Raw genomic sequence first — 27,668 nt, 5'->3', positions numbered from 1 at the left:
TGAAGCTGCCTCTGACAGCAATGCTTTGGGAAGGGTCAATAACAGATTCTTGATGGGCTGCAATCAGGTTGAACCTGTTACTGTGTCTGAAGAACTGTGAGAATGAAGTAACGTGTGGGTCTGTTATATATCTTTCCAGATGACTCAACTAGACAAGGTTGTTTTGACTCCTCTCTCAGCACTACAAGCCTTGTTTTCAGGCCCACAGAAGCTCATCCAGAAGCGCTATGACAAATTGTTGGACTACAACAGCTACCTCCAGAGGTCACCAGGAGAAGAGCTTGATCTAGCAAAGAAAGACTACGAGGCTTTAAATGCACAGCTAGTGGAAGAACTTCAGGTATTCAACAGAACAGCCAAAAAGATTGTGTTGAACTGTTTGTATTGCTTCATTACTCTCCTCAGAAGTATTATGTCTGCAGCACTTCAATCAAATTCTGCTGTGGTGGTGCCTGTTCCAGTAAGTACATTATAATTAGGCATAAGCCCTATTTATCTCTCTTTTTTTCTTTCTGTATGCCTTGGGTACGGTGTGTAGGACACATGCCTAAAAGCTACTGTGATTTTGATTGTTTTGCTGAGCACAATCAATTTTTTTTTTCTTCCCTTTGCAAGCTCAGCAAAGGTTAAGTTCTCAGCTTGAATTTTGTCAGTCTTGCACCTTTTATTGAGAATGACCATAATACAGCTGCTCCAGCAATATCAGTGGAGAGACAATAGGGCAAAATAGAGACAGTTAGTAGCATTTAAGCCTTGGTTTCTTTAGGTCTGCCCTGAACAGCCTAGAAGACACAGGAAAAGAAATTCTAGGGAAGTGCATGAACTCTCCTCCTAGTGTTAGAGCTGCAGAGTCACGCAGAAACCTGCAGGTGTAAGGCTAAGGAGATCTGATGAAATAATTTCTATGGAAAACAAGTTGCTTTTAAATCCAGATACGCTGCAGAAGCTCCTGCATGGCAGGACAAGTCAGTAAGGTATAGTTCTGTCTGTGTTGGCAGTTTTAGAAAGTTAAAGTAATTTCTCTTATGTAGTCACAGCCACCAAGGATGCCTATTGGAGCTAAGATAACTGCATCAGTTCTTCCAGCCTACTCAACTCTTTCTGTGCACTGTAAGCCTTACCTCAAGATTATGGAGCTATTATTAATTTGTGTGAAAATTACACAAAGTTTCACTCCCCTGGAGGACTTGCGATCTGAGAAAAAGAGCTATGACAATACCTCCAAATCCACTCACCTGAACCAGAGGCATGTTTAGGCACTGTTTGGATAAGATTCTGCATAAGAAACACATTGCAGTGAGGCCCTTCTGGAGTATCCTTTTCCAAGGGCTGACTTTAGAGGCAGGAAAGGACTGAAAAATTGAGAAAAGATCAGGATCAATACAGAGCTGCACTGTTCAAAGAGAATATAAAGGCTTTTTCTGCATGAAGAAATTGGATCCCTATAATTTGACCATTAAGTATTTTGGAATATGCTCTGTCAAGCATTGTTTTCTATGGTGCATTTCCTAAAAAATTAATTCTTCTCCCTCCCCTCATTTTTTTCCTATTTATATCAGCAAACATATTTGGAGTTAGGTACACATCAAAAGCACTTACCCAGTGCCTCAGACAGAGTATCCATGTGTCTTTAACCTGGTATCAGCACAGTTTCACAGAAACACAGCTGTGGGTTAAGCCTTGCAGCACATGGGCCACTCTGATATACATTTGCATCTGAAAGCAGGTGGCTCAGTACCATAAATGCAAAGCTGCTCATTTACATTTTTGTTGCTGTTTAGAATATTTTTTTAATGATTCAATTTAAATCACTATGTCTTGTAAATCTAACAGTAATCATTAGTTACTTTTCTTAAACAGATCTTTCTTTCGTCTTGTGCCTAGCATGCTACAGGCTCTGCAGGAAACAGTGGTACCTTGTCAGATTTCTGAAGCCTAGTCTCGAGCCCATTAAGCCAAATATGCTGTCTCAAATCTCATTACCATTTTGTTCATGAGATCTAACCTACCTTTATGTTTGCAGCTGTCTTCCTCAAGCATCTGTGAAGTGCAGCATCAGTTGATGGAGGAGGTTCACAAGCTGAATTTCATGAAAGAAAACAGCAGTGCAACCTTCATTGAAAGAAAATTGAGCTTGGAAAAAAAGAAACCTGTCCCCTCTCCAGTGAGTATTATACATCTGAATTGTTTAAAGAATCCTTTTCTGATCACTTTTGAAACAAATCTATGTTTATGTCATTCAGAGGTCTGGGTTTTGGCCCTTCACTAGGAATCTGAATTGTGTTACTGGAATGAAGCTGTTCCATTGACCAGTAACTTCTTAAGACTTCACACTCTTTTTTTGTTGTTATCTTGGAAATCCACTTGAGATCACCTCTGATTATCCTTAGGTCTTTATACATATGTTAATGCTGTATATGTAAATTGGATTGCTTCTCTTGTACTGCAAGAGTTCTTAACATTTACTTACTCTTATTCAGAACTTCTCATCCTGCTTTTCTATGTGATTTGTGTGTATACACAAATTAACACGTACACATCCCAGAACAGAAGATTCATAAAGTCCACTAAGAAATCCACATGCCTGTGGTTCCTAATCTTATCAGACATTTACAGAGCATTCAAGGGGTCTACTTGACCCTACAACATAAAGTCACCTTTCAGGAGAAGCCAAGGAAGCTGCAGGATTCATTTTTGCATCAGTGAGGCAGGAACACATGCTCTTGCTACCTCACTGTGTTAGTCACAATGACGTATGGCCCCTCTCTTTCAGCCCTCTAACCAAACATGCTTCCAGCAATTCATAGCACCTTGCCCAGATATAGCAAGGAAGTTTTGTACAAAAAGCAGACCATTCTGTTTCTACTCATTTTCTGCCCCAGTGCCTTGCCATGCAAGTTGCTACGTGACCTTAGCACACCTCTGATAATTTTTGATTACACTTTTTGCAACTTTACAGAGGAATTCAAAGATCATTGTTCTGGAAAAACAGTTATAGCAGTGACAGTTCACATACAGAACACAGGCTCATGAGAACAGAGTACTGGCTAAGAAGTACTTAATTAGTTATACTCCTATATATCTTTCAAGATCTGTCTGTTATTGGCCAGCTATTAACATAGCAGTTGGACACGTCCCTTCTGCACATGCAAAGGAGATTTGGTTACATACAGCTGTGTAACTAACTCTTTTATCTGCGTTTAGAAGTGTAGTCAGTTGCCACATGAAGTATGTACACTGGTTCCTTTTATGCATCTGTGCTGCTCAACAAACAGCCTGGACATTATTCCTACTGAACAATTTTTACTCTTTTCAGCTCGAATCCCCACGTCAAACAGAAGATCACAGATCCAAGCTACTGTCTACATACAGCGCAGAACTGCTGTATCAAGCTAAGCGCAAGTGCAATGCCACACAGGAATTTGATATTGATCTGCATGAAGGAGAAGTGGTGGCTGTTGTGGAGCAAAAGGATCCCTTCCAAAGTACTAGCAGATGGCTCGTTGACACAGGAAGTAAGTTCTGCACACAAACATTCCAATAACAGCCTCCTATTGATTTCTTTTCATTCTGGCCCCATCTGTCTGCTTATGTTGTACTGACAGCTGCATAAAATGGTTTAACAGCTTTTTTTTTTTATTTATTTTCTGTCTTTTTACTGTGATATCCAGTCCTCAAGGGATATGTGTATTCCTCCTTCCTGAAGCCTTTCAATCCAGCCAAAGCGCAGAAGGACATAGCAGAGAACAACTTCTGTGATGATGATTTTGATAATATCAGCCTCTTTGTCTCTTCACGGCCATCCTCTGACAGCAGCTCAAGTTCAGGGCACAAGAAGAGTGACAGCAACTCATCTCTTCACTCCTGTGAAAATCCCACAACTAATAGCACAGGGGCTGGAGATTCTCAGGATATGGATGATCAGCATGTAAGTAGGATACCTGCTGTGCCCGTCGTCTTATTTTTCTCATCTCAGATCCACAGTTATAATGGCTGTAATTTAAATAGGTCCTTTTTGCACTGGAAAATTCTTGTACTAATCTGTCAGAATGACATGGCGAATTTGCTATCCTCTGTCCTTTAGCTTTTTTAAATAGCTACAAAGAGGTAAAAGATAATCAGTTCAACTGCAAATCTTAGTCTTGTCTCACAGAAAACACACCTTTGCATTACACCACCATACGTACAATGTCTCACAGTTCTCATTTGAGCTGCTTGGCGATTTTTCCCACTTACCTTTAAAAAGACAGCTGTAGCAAAGATGATCAGCAAGGCACAGAGGTGCCCAAAATTTTTGTAGATACCATCTTCAGATCAGATCACTGCAGATAGGATCTCTAGCAGCTGAGAAGATGGTTTAAGAGATCCCTCCTAACAGCTGCTATATTTAAGAGTCAGAGATTTAGACAAGGTGTTTGTCTCCTTTGAAACCTTGTAAATTCTCCAGTCAATGCAAGGCTGCATGATGTGAGCTGAAAACTTCAGCACAGTGCTCTGTTGATGAGCTTAGTTTGTTCCTTCCTACGCAGAATTCCTAAGACCCTTCAGTTTTACTTATTATTTTGGCCCTGTTCTTTGTATACTGTAAGCAATTGCAGACCATGCAGTTCTGTACATACATGTTATTAGATACATTGTACATACAGAACTCATACTAACACACAATGGCCAGGTAAGACATGGCTACTTTTCTGAATTCAGATTTTGTATTTTGTGACTTTCCTTTTTCAGACCTTCTATGCTGTTTATGCATTTCAAGCAAGAAATGATCAGGAACTCAGTCTTCAGGAGTATGAGAAGGTTAGGATACTTCGGTTTTCTGACGTGAGTGGCAATAAAGAATGGTGGCTAGCAGAAGCCAAAGGTCAGAAAGGATACGTGCCATCTAATTATCTCGGAAAGATGACATATGCTTAGGAACCTAAGTTCAGTTTCTATGAAGCAGACAATGATAATCTACGATGGTTTGCAGAAAACAAGGTAAACTCCCAAGTGATTGACAGAAGCCATGACACCTGGTGCAGCACACACAATATCGAGAACCTCTGGTTTCCAAAAGCCATCACCTTGTCAAGACCTCAGGGAAGAAACATTTAACAGGAAGACCAATTCTGCTTAACGCCAAAGGGCTTGCTTTTCCCTATTACCCCATAATTTTCACTTTTATCAAAATGTGCTACTTCCAAATTCAACCTAGAAGTACACTCCACAGTGGAAGTGATGCTTTTTTTTTTCCCCCACAATATTCAGTAAATAATATTCAAGATGAAGGCAGCCAGCCTTGAAAAAGGACAAATTCAGCCCTTAGGGATTTTGCAGCTCAGACTGAATTGTTCTTAAATCTCTACCTTGATGAACACAACCAGATCTCCAAACTCAAGCTTTTGGGTCTTTTTTATCTCCAGCCACTTTTGTAAAGAATCTTTTTCCTCAATGGTGAATATTAGAGTAGGAAAAGAAAAAAAAAGGTTTTTTTTTTTTTTTAAGAAGCATTTCAGTTTAAACCATACTGATGCTGTTGGTATCAGTAGCTGGACTTAGAGATGAAGGTATACTTAGTTAAATGTAGAAATGGAATGAGGAAAAAAGGGAAGAAGAAACAGGTAACATGAAATAAAGAGATTTTCAAGAAAATAAATTTCATAACTACTTTGTAAGGTAAGAAACAGTTTGCAGCAATATGAATGTGCCTCAGGTCTAAAATGACTTTTCTACACACTAGCTGCTTTTTAGTGCAAGATCCATGTAATGAAACAACTTGAGTTACTAGATTTAGGAAACTCATTAAGATTTAGAAAGAAAGTCAAGCAGTGCCATTCCAAGAATATTTCCTGTCTATCTATCTGATTCTTTGCGTCAGATACAGAGATCATACTATCAAGGGAATACACTAAGATTTAAGATGTATCAACATTTATCTTCCCAAAAAGAAAAAAAATAAATAATTCTCATACTGAAAGCATCTTAACATTAAACAGTGAAGAAAATACTGATGAGCTGATCTGCTGTTTGCAAAACTTGGAGTTAGTTCAGCAAAACAACTTATCTTAACAGCTGGCAGAGTTATTTTAAGAAGATAAAATAGTTTGCATCATACCCTCAGTGAGCATGGAAAACTAAAAAAATCCCAAGGAAAGATGTGATTTTCAAGCAGTACTTTTTGAGTTTCACTGACTGCAGTGACCCTTACTGAGCTTAGGCTGGTGCCCTACACTAGGCTGGTGGGCAATCTAACAATACATCTTTACTACTACCATTGATAACTGTGTTTATAAAAATTTATTACAGGACAGAAATGCCCTGGTCCTCTAGCAATGAGCAAGGACCTTCTTACGTTAAGTACTGCAAAAAGAAAACAAATCAACAACCTAAGAGTCTAAGCCTGAAACAGTGAAAGAAACTCCTTGTAGATATTTTCAGTACAGCTTCATAATTGTTTATAACTGACTGACCAATAAAATGACAAATTGATGGGGGGGGACAGGAGAGTGTTGTTGATCAAAGGTGAGCATATACAGAAATTGTTCTAAAGCTGTTGTGTCAGTTTCTACTTCCTGTAGCTGAAGCACAGGGTATGAAGGTAAAAACAATCCAAAGCCTAGCGCATAGCAAGAAAGAGCCAGTCTGCAAAGAACGGAGAGTTACAATAGTTGATGCAAGCAATAGTTTTTGCTGCACAAATGGAGCTACTTTCATTTTCTTTGGAGCTCGATATTTGTGTTTTGTTTTGCTAAAAGATAGAGAATGTTTGAGTTTTGCTCAGAAGATGTAGTAGATACACGGTGGATCACAGAGCTGAGATCCTGAAATTTCTGTCAGATTAAAGTTAGAGAAACTTGTAAAGTCCACTGAGGTGGACATCCAGGAATCAGGATATGAAACTCTGAACTATTGCAATCCAATGACCAGTAAGAACAGATATGTTCAAGGTTACTTAACTTGCACTATCATCTTGTTGTTTCATAGCAAGCAAAAAAAATAAATCATTCATCCATGGATGAAGCTTTTTTTTTTTTTTTCCCCCAAAAAGAAAACTTTACATTTAAGTAAATCAAGAAAATAAAGCAAAGGAGGGGATGGGGTGCATGACCTTGGATGAATGAATCATATGGATTACTATCAATTTCACCCTACTGAGACTGCATTGCTCTGGTACTTGAACTTTAAGATTATGGGAAAGATGTAAGATATGCTGAAAAGCTTCTTGTGTACATTTCAGAGTATTTTATTTGGTGATGTTCTATACTTTGCAGTAGTTGAAAGAGCTTTAGAAACAACTGAATTGTATTTAATAGTGCTTACATAACTGCATTACGTCAAGGAATGTTTTATATTTCAGATAGAGAAATTAGGTAAGGGCAAGAGTCAGAAAATAAAGATTTCTGTAGTGTTGGTTCTCAGAACTTAGCTTGAGTCATTCAGAAGGCTCTGATTTTGAGTGTTATGTACATTCTCCATGAAAAATCAGGCTCTGTGAAGGTGTCTCTAAGCAAGTTCAAACACTGCTTTCCAAAGTGTTCAGTAGGGATCCTGAAGTAACAAGAAAGATGAAGTAACAGTGACAATGTTTCTTTAAATATGTGGGATTTCAGAACTTCTAGGAGGATTCTAATAAGCTATGAAATCCCACTTGATGTTTAGCACTCTTTAAAATGTTGTACTGCAGGCTAATTTATGTGATTTCATTATATATATCTAAAATCTTTACATGATCTTAGGATTCACTAAAAATAGACAGGTGTTCCAGTGGATTAGCTTATTTAACCACCTCAGAAATTCCAAATCTTGTATATTAAAATTTGGTATTACAGGTGTCTCACAATCTTTTCTTTTGCTTAAAACAAATAAAAATCCAACTTCAATTATTGCAAAACCAAGAGATGCTCTTTGAATTAAAGCCTTCACACAATAAGTAGATTCACAACAATTCAAATTAGACTTGCTCAGATGCATTTTTGTTAAGGTCCTGCTTTCAGTACTACAAGTTCTGAGCCAGGTTAGGACTCCAGACATTCTTAAAAGCTACGTAATGTTTTCACAACTGATTCAGTAATATAAAGAAGGTTACAGTATTCTAAGAATTTTCTTGTTCTAATTAGTGACAAAACTAATTATTTTTCCTGAAGCAGGAAAAGGTTGCAGTTTAATCCTGCATGTACTCAAACATGCATTTTAGTTACTTGAACCATCATGATAGTAAGTATGTACTACCAGGACTGGGTCTGTTCAAACTGAAGCATTTCTCCCCTCATGGATGTATTTTTAAGTGTTGACATTGGTCACCTGCAACCCTGCAGACATCCAAGCCAACAAACAACACAATGTCTCTCATTCGACCTTTGACAACTGTGTTGCCTTCCCTCTTAATCCTTAACTGAGGATTTACCTTTGCAAAACAAAGACACATTGAAGAACTCTTCCTTCTGACTTCTAATTAAGTAATTATGCCCTTCAAATGCTAAAATATACCTTTGCTGTCATTTTAAGCTAGATTGTAAAAATGCCACCTCTGGACTAGAGCTGTAAAAGAAAACAGACAATGCTTGTGACTGTAACTCCTCCTACAATCATCTTTGTTCAGAAATGGTGAAATTAATCTTTTTAAATTATTGCAATAATAAAAAAATATTTTTCTAAGGCTGTTGTCTTTTTTTAAATTATACAAAAAGACCTATTCCAGAAGTTAAGAGCTATGTATGCTACCCAAGATCTGCCTCTTGTTGTCAGCTATAAAAAAGCATCACTGCAAAATTAGCAGAGCAGAGGAAATGGATCAAATAATACACTGCCTTTTTAGTATACATCTTAGCTTCTCTATTCACATATTAAAACTTGCTCAGTACCTTGATAATATGATGAGCTTCAAAATACAATTCAAGTTTGCAAATACTTCTATGGTTGTGACCACTACTTACTGCCATGTCCAGCCAAAGTTTTTCCTGTTACTGCTTGTGACAGAAAAGCCTGTAACAGAAGTACATTACAGAACTGTGTGTTAGATGCCGGCATCTTTCCTGTTAGACCCAGATACCACCAGCACCCTAGTCCAGCCAGAAACATTCAAGGCAAAAGAAATAAATTGCCTCACATCACTAAGGAAATCAGGATTTGGGCATCTATGAAAAATACCATATATAAATGGAAGTACATTTTTATACTGACTTATAAAATGGGTAAGAAAAGTCAAGAAGCTATATTTACAGTAGATCACAAAGCAATCTAGATTAGGGATTAAAAAAACACACAGGACTGTTTTCCAGTTACTTTTTTCCCTAAATATGAAATATATTTTCAAAATTCAGAAGGCCTTCCTTCCCTTCTGCCTTACACTAAGTTCTTCAACTCCAAGTGCAAATTCAGTTGAACAATGCCATAGAACAGATTCCTCTCCTGAAAATACTGTTAATTCCATACTAACCTCAAAGCAGAAAGCAATTGTTACCTTCAATATACTCTGGCTTCCAGCAGTGCTTATTTTATGTATTCAAACTAGACTGTCGATTTAAAAGCCCAGGTCTGTGCTATAAATCCTTATTGATATAATTCTTCAGAGAATCACAATCCTGACATTTTTATACCAACAGAAGAAGATTTGAAATTTCATTTCAGAAGCTGGAAAAGTTGCAACAGAAAAAAATTTTTGATGATATTAATTGCAGCTCCACTGCAAATTTTGCTAAATGTATGGCAAAAGAAGTTGATGACAGTGCCTTCTAATGGGGATGCAGGCTCTACGGAGCAGCAGCTCACCTCTTTCCAATGGCCCAAGAGGAGTGCAAGAGTTTGTGCTACAAACCCTTAAATGAAGGTGAGGAGTGACTTTCAGTCACTCAGGTGCACTGCTTGCAACTGTGCTCCCCAAGTTAGCCACACTTTCTCACCTGGTGCTCAGCCACTCTTTCAGGCTGTAATCAGGTAATTCCACTGCCAATACTGAATCTGTTAGTACAATTTCAGCTAGATCTGGCCTTACTAGAAAGAAGGCAGGGATGCACAGAAGGTATAGCATGTTTTTAGATCTCAAGGGTTATATTAAGTTCTGCTAGCTATCACAGTTAAAAAATAAAGACCAGTTTTTCTCCCTTTGTTCACCCCATATGTAATACCTAAAATGAAACAGGGTTCATACATAAGCTTCTGAACTCTCACAAACAAAGTTGTTTATTTGGACACAAGACACAGGCAACTTTTATCTAGAACCTCCTGTGGGAACAAGTCCTACTATTAGAGTTTATACCTTACATAATAGCACTCCAGCCATTGAAGGAAATCTAGCTTAATGCTCTGCTTCATAACATGAGCAACATTCTTCAGAATAATATTTAAGAAGAAAATATGCCTTTTAATTGCAGTATCTTTTCCCTTACTATACCAACATTAAAAAGCTTTGTGCTAGAGAGTGAGAACAATTAGCTAATAAATGGGCAATAAAAGTTCTGTATTCTCTCTCCTAGTACTGTCACTTTTGAATTGCCCTGGAAGAAGCATGCACTACAAAGTTCTTCCTTTTTTTACCACACAAGAAATGTTAATTGAAGCAGAAAAGAAATTCTCAAAGTAGCTAAGGCAATCCTGAATAAATGAAGCTATTCAGATATCCAAAAACAAAACAAAATACTTTGCTTAAACTTGAACAACAGAGAGGGGAAAAAAAAGTGAGGGAAGTAGTTGCATGTATCAGATTTGCTCATCCCACATTTCAAACACAAAAGGCTGTGGTTTTCACATACCTCCTAAACTGAAACATTTTCATGGTTATAGATGCTCCCCTCAGCAGAATGGAGAGGGGATCGCTGCAGGCTGATCATAGACAGCAAGACTCAATCCTTCTCCAGTTCTTGAGAAACATTAAATAACAGAAAATAGAGACAGATACAGCAGTCCCCATGAAAGCCGTGTGGAACACTCAGTATAACAAAGTTTTCCTATTCGGGGCTTAATTTTTTTTCCTTATTCTTTAAGAAAGAAAAATATGAGTGCTCATTTTCACAAAAGACTAAAGGAATACATTCAGATCTCAGAATCATCTCCTGTATTTTGAAGTCTATGCTATTAGAAATATTTTTAATGTACTTCAACACAACATGCTCCTATTGCTATTTTAGATACTTGCAAATACACAAATGAGCTAATAGAAAGGAAAAAAAGTCTGTGAGTTGGGAAAAAACAGTTAAAGAGACTAAATCTCATTTTCCAAGATAGGTTGACTAGCATGCAATACTTTTAAATTTCATAACATGGAATACCTAGGTGATCAAACCTTTTTGTTTCAGGTGCACCAGAGAGAGTGCCAACACCAAGACACCTAATGTAATTCCCTTCATGTTCTTCCAGTTTTCCTTCCACATTAAAACAATACAGTTCAATGAGATTGCACATTCAATTAAAATATGTGGTGGACAATTATCCATTCAAATTACAACAGGACAATCCTAAGGTTCTCTTTACTGATTGAAAACACCATTTTGGCTCTCTTCTACTCTTCACAGGCTAGGGGTCATTTCTACTCTTTTCCCTCAGAGAACAACTAGAAAATGACAAAGAAACTTCTTAATGCAGAAAACCAAATTAGGCTACTTAAAATTCTCACGACTTGTGCAACCTGCAGAGAACTCCATTAACTGCCCAAGAAACAACTCATAAAAGCTGAAGCATTTTAAGGATCAGAAACCTGGATGAAAGAAAGTGGCAGTGATTCCCCAGATTAATAATACTTTTATTCACAGTCCTGAAGGATGACAGCTTAAGTTCAATTTGTCCACAAATTGTTCTCTTAAATACACCAAAATTCCCAATGCTTACAATTTCACATTCCATTGCTTTGAGCTAAAAACCAACAGCATATAATAGTGAATATTTCTCTAACATATTGAGCTTTCAGATTTATACAGTCAGAAGGAATATTAGGATTACCTAAGTTTTACCTCCTGTATAGCACAGATTTGGGACTTCCCTGATTACTGGTTCAGTCCAGTAACTTGGAGATTTTCTTTAACTGAAAGATAAATGCTGCTGTTTTGCAGATCACAGCCAGCAAGATCAGCAAGCAGCTTTACTACTTCTTGAGCTTCTTTTGAGCAGCCTTCTTCTTGACCATTTGTAGCCTCTTCATTGCATTGAGCTGAGATTCCTGAGAAGTTGGGCCTTTCAGAGAAGCTGACTGATTACTGGCATCTGTTGTGGTTTTGCTTGCATTGCCCCCACTGTTACCTGCAGTCCCACTGTTGCCATTCCCACTGCTCACCTGACTGCTGGTACTTGGTGCAGTGCTGCTGGGACTAGGAAGACCTACTTTGCTAACATTGTCACTACTTACCGAACGACTAAGAGTGGTTTTCCCCAATGTCAGAGGTGGAGGTGGTTTCAGCTGAACAGGGCTTGTGCTATTGTTAGCAGAAGCTATTTTTGACCCTAGTCCTGTTTTGGAAGCTGCCAACCCTGACAGACCTACAGGTTTCTGGTTATTTGAAGCTGCTGCAGGTTTCCCACCGGTGCTCTGTGCTGTTGATCCCAGTTTGGCAGTTGATGGATTGGTAGAGGAGTTTCTGGCTGCAAAAGCAGCCCATCCTGTAAGGCCACTGGTGGTTGCTGAAGAGGAAACACTTGTACTGGCTGAGTTCCCCGAAACTGCTGCTGAGGACTAAAATAAATAAATCATTCTTATTATAGCAGCATTTATTTGTATAATGCATCACAGCAGGATGAGATTAAGTCTGTTTTAGTTCTTTATCCAGAAACACACAGGGGACAATATTTAATCACTGGTCATTATAGTTAAAAAAAAGCAGTAAGAGGAAAAGGATGCAGGCACAGATAACTTTAAATTTCCAGCCAAATAAAACCAATACCTTTTTTTCTATACAGGCTATTATATAGCACTGAGATCCCCCCCATAAATTCTAAACACTGGTTTTACCCAAATAACTACAGTGCAGATTTGTGAAGTATAAACAAGGGAGGCAAGCCAGTATCTTTATCGCTTGCCATTAACTGGTGTCACTTTTTAACAAGATAACAGATCTAAAGATAAAAAAAATAGTTCCATAGTAACTAAGTATTGCATTATTTTGATTAAAGTATAAGCATCAAAAATCTCCTCTTCCCATCTTGGTTCTTAGCAGCCTATATCCCACAGACAGTTTTAAAGAAACTGAGCCATTGGACTTCTTTCCTCTAGTCTTTCCATTCAGGCAGTGCAAAAGACAAGTTTTACAATCAATGTATATACAAATGTTATAGTATAGCAGAGAGCTTGGCTACATAGTTGTTACACCAAGCAGAAAACAGGAAAGATAGGGACACTCACCCGTATCCTGGGCTCACATGGGAAACTCCAGTGGAGTGGATCTCCAGAAGAGATCCTTCCCTCCTGGTAGCCAGCTCTTAAATGGATCTAGGAGAGGTGCAGCCAGGCTCCACCCCTTCCAGCAGCACAGGTGAATTGCCTTCACCTGTGCTCCTGTGGCTGACTCAGTGCTCACCTCAGGTGATCAATTAGAGGTTCAGGCCATGATTCAGCAGTTCCCATATACAAGTGTTCTGCAGACAAAGCTTCCCTTGAATGCAAAGCACTGTGCACATCCGCTGCAGTTCACAAACCTCAATCAAACCCCAGTTTTCAGCTGGGGATAATACAAATGTTGACTTATTAAAACCAGAGTCGTACCAGTTTATGGCCAAGGTGAAAAGTTATTCAGAAGTGTAAGTGCTTGAGCCAAAGCCATTGTTTCATTCACAGCAGTTTCCATCTAAGCAGCACAACTGCAAATTTACCTCTGAGAAGATGAATGATTGCTTTGATTCTATGTTACAGGTGAGTTCCTTCAGTAAGCATCACTGTTTGTTAGATTTCTTTGTCATTCATTGTGCTACTTCTGGTTTATCATCCTAACCAACTCATAACAACGTGTATTAAAAACCAACATTTATGAAATAAGTAGGAAGCTGATATATGTTGTCTCATGTTTCTAAATTAGACCCTACAGGATCAGCTGGATTTCCCTACTGCCACGAGGAGAAGCCTAACTACCAAAATATATGTATGTTACTTGGCCACAGAGAATAAATATTATCTTTTATAGTGTTCTGAGGATCTGTATAAAATTCTGCTTGTATAAAATACTGTTAAGAAAAATTCTCAGAGTAAGTTCTGTTCTGTCCCTTTTAACATAAAAATACAGTCAAGAGCTGAATGCTTCAGGGACTTACTACTGAATAGACGTGTTTCCCCCCCACTCTTATGATGCTAATGCAAAACCACTATGCTATATTATCACTCAGTATAAATAGTACAGCAGACTACTTTCATTTATTGTGCTTATGAGAAAATACGTCTAAAAAATAGAAATATACAGTGAAATGTAAACTATAAATTTTCCAGAAAATAAGTATGTTACCTTCACTTCTGTTCTCTTGAATGCTAGAAAAGTTGTTTGTGTCTCAGGTTTCAATTTAATTTCAGATTTCTTGATCAATGGATCCTTCACAGCTGGTTCAACTGAAACCACTGCTGGAGCTGGTTTCTGAGGTGGTTTTTGCGTCTTCTGAGCCTGAATGGTAGAAAAAAAGAACCCCAAAACTAGTTAAAGCTTCTACAATACTGTTTTAAGAAAGCATGAGCATTATCATATTGCAGTCTAGCCATCACAATTTGAATCTGAAAAGTGTCTGAGAAAAAGTAGTAATAAGCTGCAGTTGAGATGGCCATGTCAAATATAGTACTGGTGATAAGGAGTCCAGCCAAAAAGCCACATTGAATAGAACTTTATTTCAGCACAGAGAGAGGCAATGTTGAAACTCAGGAAATAGGAAGGCACTGGGCCATCACAGAAAGAAGGCAAAGACAGGTGAATTTGAGGAAAATGTGGATATGATCCAGCAGTATTGGGATGTAGACTGTACAAGTCTGCTAAAAAGTTGCAGTATAAAAAAAAAGATAGAATTCATGCTGAAACAAAAAAGTTAGAAATGAGCTCACTGAAGGGAAAGTTTGAGTCACTGCATAAGCTATCCAGTGCATTATCCTGTGCTGACCTCAAGCAAATACTCTGCTGGGTTCAATGTTCTGATGATCATCAGAATAACCATGTACTAATAACTCCTAGGAAAGGATCTCACATTGGATTTTTCTTGTTTATTAGCAAGATATTTCAATAGATAACCACTTGCTAAGTTACCACAGAACAGCTCCAAAACACAGCATATTTTCTGTTGTATAAAGGGGTTTGATTGAAAAGAAAATCAGAAGTAGGGATATGTGAACAAAGACGCTTTCTTCACTGTTTGTTTCTCATGATGAGATGAGAGGAATCTCTGTGGGATCAGAAATAATTACCCTGCTTAGTCAAGAAATTATCCTGCAGACAAATCAAAATGAAGGTTTTATGGGGGGCGGATGTGCAATCTTTCAGCACTTAAGATTTGAACCAAAATTTTTGTTCTCTTGTTGCAAAAACAATCATTCACATCTATACCTATGAAGAAAATCAAAATTGAAGGGAATATTTGGTAAATACGCACTAAAAAAAGTAATCAGCATCACCTAAAATAAAAAATGCTTTAAAATACTACTTACCAAGTGGTAACACTTCTTCACTCACATTTTGTTCTTTTAAGAAAAATTTAAGAACAAACCCAAATAATCCTTGATACTACATTAAAAAAACACAGCTGCAGCAAGTGAAGCACAGCAGAGGAAAGTCGTTCTCCAACATTCTTCCAGAGATTTCTGCAACCTAAAGAATACCCTCACACATAAAAAATAACCTGCTCCATTTCAACAGTGCTCAAACTAGACAAAAAACTGACTCCTACCATTCTCTTCATCTGTCTGGTACAGCGAGCACAGTACCATACAAGTCGAGGATCATTCACTTCCTTGTCTGTCACCTGAGGTTTATGGCAATCCTGGTGGTAGAGATTATGGCACTCCTGACACTCTACAAGCTGATTCCCAGAAATAACTGTCATTTGCCTGCAGAGCAGATAGTTAAGAACAGATTATTGGGAAAAGCACTTCAAGGATTATCCAACTGCTGTAAATTTTGCAAAGCTTAAGATAAAAACTAAAAATATTTTTGCTTTTGTTAACATTTTCTACCTGTAGCAGATGAGCTACACTGATTTTTCTTCCTATCTGAGTTCTTCCTAATTTTAGAAACTCAAAATTGTTACATTTTCATGGGAGAACCAACATTAAAAAACTTCAATATCATCAGACATGCATACATGATATTTCCTGTTCCTCTGTTTGATTTTTATGTTAGAAACTTAAGTCTCATCTATCTTTTTCACCTAGAGATTTTACCACTATTTACTTATTATGACTGTCTCATTACAGTAACATCCAAAGGCCTACAGCCTACATTTGGATAATTTTGATGTAAACTGTAGAGCAGTGCAGTTCAAGAACAAATAATTTTGCATTGACTAGTATGAAAGAGTGCTTTCTTCTAAAGAATTTAAAAGCATCACCATCCCAACTCTATACTACTTTACTGATGTTTTATTAGCTATCCTTCTGGTCCCTACAGACACTTGGAATTGGAGATAATACCAGAATCTTGAAAACATGGAACACAGAGGATTAACTTGCAGCTCTGCCTTGAAGCAAGTACAAAGCTGGTGACGAGGACTTAATTCTGCTGTGGGTCTCTCTTGAAAGTAATCATGCAGTATAAATGACAAAGTAGTGATGTACACATTACTGTGAATATGTCTAAGTTAGCCAAATATCAGTTTTCTGATGATTTCTTCTTTCAGATAAAGAATCAGGCTATTTAATTGCTAAGCTGCTTTTGCTCGTAAGCCTGAGGAGCAGGTACCCAGATAATCATGGAAACTCTATTTGTAGATGGGTAGAGAAAGGTAATACCTTGTTTCTCTATAAGAAGAAAAAGAAGGTATTGTCCATACAGACACTAGAACATTTTCTAAGGAATATTTCTCTTTCAAATGGGCTATCAAAAAAAAAAACCACAAAACGTTTCTGAAAGTCCACCACCCCATTAGAGATGCAGGAAATTTCATGAGGCATTTTGTTTATGATTCCTAAATAACCTGGGTAAGAACAAAGCAGTGATGCTTTAACCCCATGTCTCAAGCAAGGAGATTCGCTCTATTTCAAGAGTTCTAAAGACAATTGCAAACTAATTTAAAAAAAAAAAACTCTTCATTCTCAGAATCAAGTTAAACCAGTCTTATTTTTAAACTATTTGATAAATGAAAAGCAAACTTAATGATCTTTTAATTTCAGAAAACAAGTATTCCTAAAAAAAAGTCACTCTTTCAAAAAAAATGGGCTTTAATTTTTTTTTTTTTTCAGGGTTCACTATCAGCTGCAAATTGCAAGTAATGTTACTTCTTCACATGACCAAGAATCCCCGTATCCATTGAGTCATGGTTTTCTAAGATCTGAAAGTACTGAAGAGGGTGAGGTTTTTCCAGATTCTCTTTGTGCCTAGTTTGGTATAGCAGAACATGGTTTTAATTTAAACAACCCACAGACATCAAATTTCAATATCCCTGATGATCATGCAGACATCTCACATTTAGCAAATCTTGAAGAAACATTCCATGTCTTTAGTTTCTACATCTATACAAAAAGGAATAGTTAATCTACAAATGTAATTTTTTGCATTTGTGAACTCATTGTACACAAGTTGATAACACTTGTCAACTTTTCTTCAGCAGTATAAACCATTGAACTACAAAAAAAAGAACCCCGCATACTCTGCAACTGGACATGGTATTCTCATTCACAACTGTCTGCATGTAAATATTAATAGCTGTCAGCTTCCAAATGGTATTCATACCTACGTTACTTTACAGAAGTGCTTTTGTATTTCATATGTACTGAAATGCTAGTATTTCAACTCAAGATGCCCAGCCCCAGGAAGGGACCTTACATTGACAGCTGAGCAGTAAATAGCGGAATGCAGTCCTAACAACTGTGCTGGACTTAGAAAGCCTGAAGCATAACTGTTCTGAAAAACAATCCATCCAGATTAAGTTGGAAACTGAGAATCAGAAGACACCAGTTCCAGCAGTGTTCATGCACAATAAAAACAAATACCAAGTATCTGGAGACTGCTACCATCCCTCTTTATATGCTTTTTCCTCTCTCCAGCATCACTTAAATAAGAGCTATTTTATAGTCACTATTGCAGGAAGAAAGGTAAGACTTATTTATTACTTCAGGTGTTTGAACTGTTCTTCCTTTTTCAGTGTCTATAATAAAGTTAAACATTTGAGCTAACACATGGGAACAATACGACAGGAAGTCTTGTCACTCAACAATTGGTTAACAGTATAATTAGCTCTAAGAATGGGAATTCCTCCATGAACCAGAGACACCTTGAGAACACAATTTCCCATGTGGCTTAAGCTGAGCTAGAATACAATAGTTCTACCAAGGGTCTGGCCAGTCCCATAAATGCCAGCTCCATCTTCCTCCCTGTCCTGATCCTATATATATATATATATATATATGCATACATGAGGATAAGTACACTCACTGAGCTGACTGAAACCTATATCTGCTGAAAAACCTGAGCAGGGAGCTGATCCAGAGGCTAGTTCGTCAGATCACACACTTACATAAGCAAGACACCCTTGTCAGAGGTAGAGAAGTGGGCAACAAGGGAAGCTTACAGGGATATAAATCACCTGTGAAACACAATGCTTATTCAAGTTATCTGATCACATAGTGGATATTCAAAAGTATGTTGTTAATTCTTTCACAATTAGATATATCGTTAACAAAATATTACTAAGATCTAGTTTTAGAAGCCCTTTCTGAAAAATAAAAACCTGTTTCACTTGCAGGATGTAACATATATTTAGAGAATTAATTGAAAAAACATGGTCACGTGTAAAGTAACATCAAATGATTATGAAGAAAGTGAGCAACACACATAGAACTCATGCTAATGCCACTAAAAAAAATGTACTCAGAACTGCTTTTTTACAATGCTGCCTAACATTAGCTATTAATATTTTAACTTGTCTTCCAATATTTAAAAGACAGTATCTGTCATCTGCTAGGCTTTTCATTTTGTCTGATTTTATTAATTCTCACTTGCTCTTTTCTAAAGAAAAATCATTTTTACTCATTAAAAGCTCCATTTAAAAAAAAAAATCTTGTTTGTGAAGAATGCTTAAATGCATTAGTAGTTTTGCATATGTACTTAAGTAATTTCCAGAATACAACTGCAAGGTAGCATTAATTGAATGCTACATGGGCAAAAACCAACCAAAAGCAAATACATGACTGCAATGAAACACTTAATTTACCTGCAAACAACACAGGCCAAACCCATTTCCATAGCAAAGTCATCAGCACTGGTTTCCTCAAAGTTAGACAAATCAGGCATGGATAAATCTTTACTTGTCTGAACCGTAATAGGAGAGGAACGAGCCTCTTGCTTCTCGAGTCTGGGCTTCTTTGGCACATCACCTCCTTCAGCAGCCTCCCCTTTCATCTATGACAAACACAAAGAATATGAAAAAGCAGAAAGCTGATGGACCTTCTAAAATGAGAAAATGACTGAAACAATTAAAATATAAGCATAAAAAGGAGTATATAAAACATACACAGCATATTTTCCTCAGATACATCTTCTCCAAAATATTCATGAATTAGAAACTCTAGTCCACCTTTTGTGCTTCACCACAAGAATCTCAAAAAAGCCTTGGAAAAACCCACATTTCAGGCTGCTACATTTTATTAACTTGTCATCAGTGTATTTAAAGTATTTACAAAATAATTTTAACTAGACCTTTGCTAGATTGCCTAAACAACAACATGATTTGATAAAACAGATTGTAGGCTATGTACTATTAGCGAGAACAGTCACATGGGCTACATGGGAAGAGAGTTTTCACTAAAACATCTTCGAATTTGTTAGCCTGGTTATGTCACTAGAGAACAAAAATTAGACTCACTTTATCAGCAGATCTCTTTTCTGTTTCTTTTTTCACCTTTTCTGATGCATTAGGCTTGCCATTGTTGTTACCAGAAGGCAAACTAGAAGAGGCTTTAGGGTCTTGCTTACTAGAAACAGGCTTGGTAACACACACTTTTGGTTGCTCTACTTCCTAAAAACAGAAACAAAAATTGAAGTCAAACCCTACAATCTACTTCCTGTTTTGTAATTAGATCACATGTTAGGCAAACATTACATAACACTGTTCACCTGTACATACATTCTTCTAAACATTTCTTAAGTCATTTTATAATACATCCACAAATAAATGTGTTTAAACTACAGTTATTAAAATCTCCCTTAATGCTAATCTTCCAGAGGAAAAGATTTATGCTAAAAATATAAGCAGACATGCTGTCTCTGGACATCAATATATCATTCCTTTATGGAGGTAAGTCAATCTCAGTTCATATTCACCTACCAGCTTAATAATTTAGATCAACAGAAACTGATAGTTCTTATTAGTGTTGCATTAGCATCAGCAATGTATAATAAAAAAATGAGTGTTCAACCATAGCAATGTGTATGAGAAAGTTATCCCTCCAACTTGGTAATAAGTGAGTAATTCTCTGCTGCATAGTGAGATGAGTGCTGAGCTTCACTTCAGCCCCACCAACTTTCCTGATTTCCTGTTGCATGTAGACAGTGACAACCAGCCAAGTTGCTACTGCAATCAGCTTTCTAAGCCTCTCTGTGATATTATTTAGCTCTGACAGAAGGCTCCTGGAAGTCATAACACCTGCATTACTACAGAGGTGTACAGCTGTAATTTAGGTTTCAGGAAGTTAACGATTTGCACAGAGAAGTATTAGACTGTGTAGTACAAGCATCATGTATGCCACAAGGTAATACTATCTTTTTGATATTTTAAGAAGTACCTGTAGAAAGAAAAAGTTAGTGTGTGAATACAGACCATCGTTAGAACATACTGCTGACTTGTCAACATCCCAAGGGAGAAAACTACCTCATTAGCTATATGGCAATACGTAGTTGTACATAGTACTAGTATGTACCCACATGGTTTTTTTCATATGCTAATCTCAGATTCAAATATTCTGTCTAGCAGGTGGTTAGTTATTTCCAGCAAATGAAAAGTTATGTATTTCTATGGGATAGCAATTTTTGCCTGCAAATCATTTATGTTTCAAACCATTTGGGAAACTTTTCCCCCCATTCCCTACAACTTCATCAAACATATTGATAAGAGAGATCCAGTTTCATCAGTTGCTGGTCCATGAAAGCAATGAAATTGCTTCTGGTAAGTTCTTTGCAATAGGAGGCAAACTGTCATTATGAATATCGATAACCATATACAGGAAAAAGTTGACTCACCTAACTGGTGATAGGGTCTCTGCCTACAGAACACTCCCTCTCAGAAGTGGTCCTCATCCAGGAGGCATTCTCCTATTGGAGACTAGCTCTTAAATGAGCTCAGGTAAGGATGGACCTGGACTGCTTGCACCAATGCTTCCTGAGCCAGCCACCCCTCTTCACCAGATGCTCAATCATCAGATCAGGCCATGACATAACAGTTCCCTTACGTCAGTAATTAGCTTTTAGTTTAATAATTATCTGGTCACAAGAATATCTGCATTTGAAAGAGCTTTCTATCTTTGTTTATAACTGTGTAATTTTGGTTCCCCCTTTTGTGATAGTTACTAAGCAGAATGCCAAAACCAACATAAAACACAAGAAGTACCATTAAAAAAATCTTGCATTTGCAATATAGTACGGAACAGATATTATACATGTTTGGATACATCAAGATTTTTTTTCCCCTCATTAACTTAACTGAATGCACTATTTTGCAAAAAAAATGGGAAATGGTGAATTCGAACATTTCATAATTACTCATAATTTTTCCAGCTTCTAATTCTCTTCTAAATCTTCAGCTATAAAAATGAACAAGGAATAGCTGGGGCTGTAAAGGCATGTGAAAATGGCCTGCATTATTTAATACTAATACCTTCTGAGATGGACGATAACTTGAATCAGCTCCTCTGGCCAAAGAGTCATCAAGAAGTGCTTTCAGCTTTTCTGCAGAATCCTTGCTCTTGGAACGCAAGAAGCCCAGGGCTTTCAGAAAAATAGGATCAAGCTCCATGTTCACTGCAGCAGCCATAGTGGTGTCTTTGTAGGAAGACAAACAAAAAGGAAGAACTACATATATGAAGTTAAACAGCATGTAGTTAACTAGACTGCAAAATATTTTTTGTAAAATAAAGTTACACTGAATCACAGCAAAGGTAATAAGTGAATTAATTATCATTAGAAGATGACTGTGAACTTAAAGAGCTGAAGAACTTGAATTTGGCTTCACATCTGAAGGGACATCAACTCTGTTCTTTGGACATCTGATGTTCAGAAATTCAACTCATCCTTCTTACGTAAATGGAACAAGTATTTCATATTCTTGATAATCCGGCAATGTAGAATATAAATGCAATTAAGTGTAAACTTCAACAAGAGTACCTACTACCCTAATCCTTATTTAGATTCACACATGATTTTTAACACACTGATCATTTAAGAGCAAAAGAAAAATTTGGAAATGATGTGAGGAAAAGCAAAGAATAAATTAAAAATAGAAGTTGCATAGCAGTAGTTACCTGCACTCCAGAGCCTTCACAGAGCTAACTTCTTTAACAAAAGTTGCATCAGAAATTCTGCTCTCTAATTTAATTATTAACAATAATAAGTTTGAGAAAAAAAGCCAAACACAAAGTTTTCTGTTCTCTTCCAAAATGGATAATAAACAAATCTCATTTAAAACATATCAGGATATTTTGTTTCTTATACAGTGATCTAGAAGTGTTTTCATCAATTCTGTTCAAAAGCACTACCCAGACAGTATTTTTAGGCTGGAGCTTCCAAAGTTTTGTCTGAAGAATTTCTTTTGTTATTCAAGGCGATGAACTTTTACCTCTCTGGCCATACACCAGCAGCAGCAGCCTACTCCCTCAATGCCTGCCTAAAAGTCTCCAGGAACCTTTATCTCACGCTGGGCTTTCACGAGACACCAGAGAATCACTCTACTGAGATCATCAAGGAGTTCAACATACAGTAGACTTCATAGGGATTTCATCAATGGAACCAGCAGAGAGTTAAGAAACTTCTTCAAGAGCTCATTCCCTATTCTTTAATCCACTCATTAAATCATTTTCCAGTGGCCGCAGAACTTATTCTACCAAGTACTATACAGCAGGAACTGCCTCACCGCTGATCACGCAGACTACTACAGTGCGAGCCCCATCCAGACAATTCAGACTCTCCCTAATGTTTACAGAAAGGGAATTCAGTGTATGTGGAAAGTATGTATCCACTTTTTTTTTTATACATAAATGCATTTGTCTACATCAAAAATTCTGGCTGCTCTTGAGCTCTATGGTTAAGTTACCATTTCTTTGGTCTGTGAATTTGGCTTCCAAGCTTCAGTGCAACATAGCCTTCAATTAAGAATGCTACACCCTCCATTGTATAAAAACAGTAGAACAAAGACACTAGTTGTAGGAACTTGGAATAATTCTTAATTCCCTCTTAAAAACAAAGAAACAGAAACCCTTAAAGCTCATTTCTGAGGCATCTTCAGGGAGTACATACATGTGTGCATAAAGAATAGATAGCTTCAACTGTCCTTAGCAAACAATTCAGCATGGTTGTAGAATTTAGAAAACAAGCGTAAGCCTGCTAAATCCATTTTTCTCTTCTGGAAGATAACATTTCCCAAATTATTTTGAGCTCTAGCTTTTTAAAAGGCAACTATTGGAAAGTAATTGTTTAATTCAGACATGTTCAGAAGCTTTCTGTATACTTGGTCTTTCATTTGCGCATGAAATTGTGGCAGTTCTTTCTGCTCTCAAAGGTAAATTGTAATAATGTCACAGGCTACCACAACCATTAACAAAAAGAAATTTCTTACATAAAGAGAGGGACTTCGTATGGAAAATAAAACATCACGTAGAAAAAATATAAGAAAGAAGTATACGACACTTTGTGTAGTGTTTAATTACACAGCTGCAAGATTGGAGAGCTGTAACATAATCCTTGAATCCAAGGTAGAAATGGTTTTCCTTGCAGCCATAAGTGGATAGGACACATAGATAAGTTGCAGAGCAGGGTCAAGAATACACCAGCACGCTCTTGCAAGTGAGCATGAAGTCATCAGCCTAGCCTTACAAGCACCCTTCTTAAGTTGCTCTCTGATAGTTCTTCATCTTCCAAGTATTTAATGATGGACAGAGAACACCAAATTGATGATAACAAAGCTGTCTGATGTATCTGTGATTTATATATGAAATCTTTCTATGATGGAGAATCATCAACTAACTTCCCAGCATGTTTTACACTAAGCAGTTTAAATATCCACAGGAAGAAAATTGTTAGTTAATAGGCTGTTCATCTCAGTGTCTAAGAGTTGTTTTCTGAATCACTCATTTCTAAACTATTTTATTCTGCCAAAACTTACACAAAATTAATTGAGCACATATATAGAATATGTAGTCTTTCAACTTAAGTTACTCTTCCCAGGGTATTACAGGCTTTTACTGATCATTGAGTGGCCTGCTACTATTTTGCATAACATTATTATCAAACTTTTTTGTAAATTTGTAAAATTGTTGAGAATTCAGCTAGTTATATCTTTCCACCGTCACTGATTAGGAGGACCTTCACCCACATATCCTTTGCATCTATTTTCAACACTTGCAGTAGTTAACTTAGAGCCCAGAAACACGGATCAGCAGCACAAAATAGCTTTCAGCATGCTACACCATGTTTATCAATAATTTATTTAATTCGCCACCATAAAAATCAATTAATCCTTTTTTTTTTGTCCTTTAGAATCTCCTTTTCCTCAAGTAGAAGAGAATTCTTTTTTCCCCAACTAAAGCTAACAACTGTGACAGTGGTAGATTGTGTATTTACCAATACTGCCTTTTCCAGATCACTCTCAGATTTAACGCAAATCTTGATGAAATAGATCAAGGAAAGCAGGAAAAGCTTAACTTCCATTTTCAGTTTTTACTTTAGTATCATAACAAGGATTTGATTCATGACAACAATTTCACAGTACCTCCCATGAGGGATATTTCAAAACTCAAGCACTTCAGCAGTCCCGACAACTGCATTAATCAGAGCAATTGTATTCATCAGTTCTTATTTATGTGACATCTTTATGTGAAATTCAAATAATTTCAGAAGATTTGGGTAAAATCTTCCATTATAGTTACTAGCGTGAGTATCCATAACTTTATATTCTATCCCACAGCATATTTTATATCATTATTTCCAATCAATAATTCAATCTATCACAGTAACTTGCTTATCTAACATTTCTACATTACACTATTGTGTTCTATTTGCTGTTTTCTACCACTCATAAATAATATATTATCTAAGAAACATAGAATATCATGGCTTAGGCTGGGATATAGTTCATTTTCTTCATAAAGGCTGACAGGGTCCTCTGCTTTTGATTTTTCTTTTTTAAATGAAAATAGTACTGATTACACACTGATGCTTTAGTTGTTGCTGAGCAGCGCTGTGCAGAGCAGTCCTGATTCTGTCCAGCCAGGAGGGGTTAGAGGAGAAGAGGGAGCTGTGAGGGGGCAGAACCAGGACTGCTGGCCCAGACCAGGCAGGGGACTGGCACATACCATATGGTATCCTGCTCAGCAATAAAAACTGGGAGACAAGAGGAGGAAGAGGGGATGACATTCTGAGAGATGGAGTTTGTCTTCCCAAGAAACCGTTATATGTAACGACTTCTGCTTTCTTGGAAGTGACTGAACATCTGACTGCCAATGGGAAGCAGCAAAGGAATTTCTTGTTCTGTTTGTGCATGCAGATTTTGCTTTACTTAGTAAGCCATCTTAATCATAAACAATGAGTTCTCACACTTTCACATTTCTGATTTTTTCCCCCACCTAACGTGCAGAGAGTGAGTGAGTGGCTGCATGGTGCTGAGCTGCCTGCTGCATTACACCACGATACACAAGCTTTTCGTTTCTAAGAGACCTGCTCAAAGCAAAAGTCAGCCATCAATTCAGACAAGCTTTCCCAGGACACCATCCAGCTGAACCTTCAAAACGTACCAAGACAGAGCTCAGCGCCTCCTTTCACTTCTTTAATTCAAATTGGCATCTCCCCTGTTTCAGATTGTGCTCTCACATAAAAGGAAATACAGGCTCCATTTTATCAATCTCTTCTTAGGTACAGAAAGGCTTCTATTTAGGTCCCTGCTTGCCCCTCCTCAGATGACGTTCTCCACTCCTCCTCCCAGCTTCAGAGCTAGTTATTTTGCCATAGAGGACAATCCAGTTGACCAGGCATGACTGATCCTTGGTAGATCCCAAGCTGGTTATCCCCAGTCAACACCTGCTCCTCCCCATACTGCGGTGGCTTCCTTCATAACCTTTCCATGGACTGAAGGAGGGAGGCTGACCAGCCTGCACTTCCCTGGATCATCCTGCTTGCCCCTTTTTGAGAAGGGACATATGACCTGCTTTTTTCTAGTCCCTGGTGATTTCTCCCAGCCTCATGATCTTCTTGTAGAGAAAAGCAAGTGGCTTCACAACAATATCACCAGAACACAGTTCATGTAGGCCCATGGATTACCAGGCAACCAACCCACGCTTCAGTCCTCTCCTTGTTGCAGAAACAGAGGGCTCACTGATGAGCCCTGAAGCAAAGCAGATTGCCTCAGATTCAATGGGAACAGTTGTTTTCCTTCACAGTACCTGATACAATGCTATATTCTGGTTTTAGGAGAAAAACAATGATAACACACTGATGTTTCTATTTGTTGCTGCATAGTGCTGTACAGTGCCAAGAGTGTTTCAGTTTTCTCAGCTGCTTACACTGTCCTGCCAGTGAGGAGGCAGAACCACTTTCTTCTGGTTCTCTTTCCCATCCCACTGCGAAGAGGAGAAACGCATGAGTGCGTGGTTAAGCCACAACACACACTGAGTATCTGCCCTTATTCGTGCTCACTGACACTATAGCACTTGCCCCACTCAGCAGCTGCTCCACATTTAAGTTGTGCATTCTGCTCCTGATAATTCAGCAGAAGCATCCCACTGCCGTCGCCGTTTCCTCCTCGTTTTCAATCTAGCTCGCCTTTGATTTTGCTACCACGACCCTCACGTGCCTAGGCAACGCTTACATACCCCACTTTACAGCCCGTCGCCACTCAAACCCCCCGCCTGCCTCCTCCTCGTACCACCACGAGCTGCCTGTTCAACTGAGCCCTCCTCCTGCAATACCACCTCAAATCTACTCACACCGGGCCACCCTCCACCGGGCGGGGCCGGGCAGTTCCAGCGGGTGGACTCACCGAGCTCAGCCACACGCGTTACCGCCGGCCCCGCTCAGCGAGCAGGGGCGGCCGCTTCCAGCTCTGCCGTAGGAGCGCCCACAGGGAGCTCAACGCCCGCCCTCAGGGCCGAGGACGGCACCGCGAAGCTCCCGCCGCGCTCTCACCTGAAGAGATACGGCAGCCGCCGCCGCTCAGAGCCCTCAGCCGGTACCCAGCGGCCCTTCCGGCTCGCTCCGCGGGCGGGAAGGCGGAGCGCTGCGCGGGTGAGGCGGAGCCGGGCGGGACGCGCATGGGCACACGGCGAGAGGTGGAGTCGGGGCGGAAGCGGCCGGGACGTATCGTGCGCGGGGCCGGGTAAGCGGCGGGGA

At 38.3% G+C, this 27,668-nt stretch overlaps 3 protein-coding genes across 10 annotated transcripts in view; 2 read left to right on the top strand and 1 right to left on the bottom strand.

The window, feature by feature from the left end:
• The window catches only part of ARHGEF38 (Rho guanine nucleotide exchange factor 38), a 39,164-nt gene extending 30,527 nt beyond the window's left edge, over positions 1-8,637 (top strand). For all 4 annotated transcript variants that reach the window (XM_010709794.4, XM_085222368.1, XM_085222369.1 and 1 more), the window contains 5 exons: positions 140-460; positions 2,024-2,164; positions 3,317-3,515; positions 3,672-3,928; positions 4,732-8,637. In XM_010709794.4, the coding sequence (XP_010708096.2) occupies positions 140-460; positions 2,024-2,164; positions 3,317-3,515; positions 3,672-3,928; positions 4,732-4,917 (1,104 nt within the window). In that variant the 3' untranslated portion in view covers positions 4,918-8,637. The remainder of the gene's footprint in view (positions 1-139; positions 461-2,023; positions 2,165-3,316; positions 3,516-3,671; positions 3,929-4,731) is intronic.
• Positions 8,638-11,695: 3,058 nt separating this feature from the next.
• INTS12 (integrator complex subunit 12) lies at positions 11,696-27,591 on the bottom strand. 2 transcript variants are annotated; one of them, XM_010709792.3, is made up of 7 exons: positions 27,465-27,591; positions 21,952-22,115; positions 19,945-20,097; positions 19,294-19,481; positions 15,814-15,973; positions 14,397-14,549; positions 11,696-12,640 (listed from the first exon to the last, which is right to left on the bottom strand). In XM_010709792.3, the coding sequence occupies exons 1-7, from the start codon at positions 27,589-27,591 to the stop codon at positions 12,056-12,058; spliced, it is 1,530 nt and encodes a 509-aa protein (XP_010708094.2). In that variant the 3' UTR covers positions 11,696-12,055. The 2 variants fall into 2 exon arrangements, with proteins under 2 accessions (XP_010708094.2, XP_010708095.2); XM_010709793.4 differs by lacking the exon at positions 27,465-27,591 and adding an exon at positions 27,319-27,455.
• The window catches only part of GSTCD (glutathione S-transferase C-terminal domain containing), a 71,526-nt gene continuing 71,380 nt past the window's right edge, over positions 27,523-27,668 (top strand). For all 4 annotated transcript variants that reach the window (XM_085222374.1, XM_085222371.1, XM_085222370.1 and 1 more), the window contains exon 1: positions 27,523-27,654. The gene's annotated coding sequence lies outside the window, so the exon portion shown is untranslated. The remainder of the gene's footprint in view (positions 27,655-27,668) is intronic.

Source organism: Meleagris gallopavo, chromosome 4 (assembly GCF_905368555.1).
Source record: "Meleagris gallopavo chromosome 4, MGAL_WU_HG_1.1, whole genome shotgun sequence".
Classification (NCBI taxonomy): Eukaryota; Metazoa; Chordata; class Aves; order Galliformes; family Phasianidae; genus Meleagris; species Meleagris gallopavo.
Note: the sequence above shows the minus strand (reverse complement) of the source record. Positions and strands in the feature narration are given on the sequence as shown.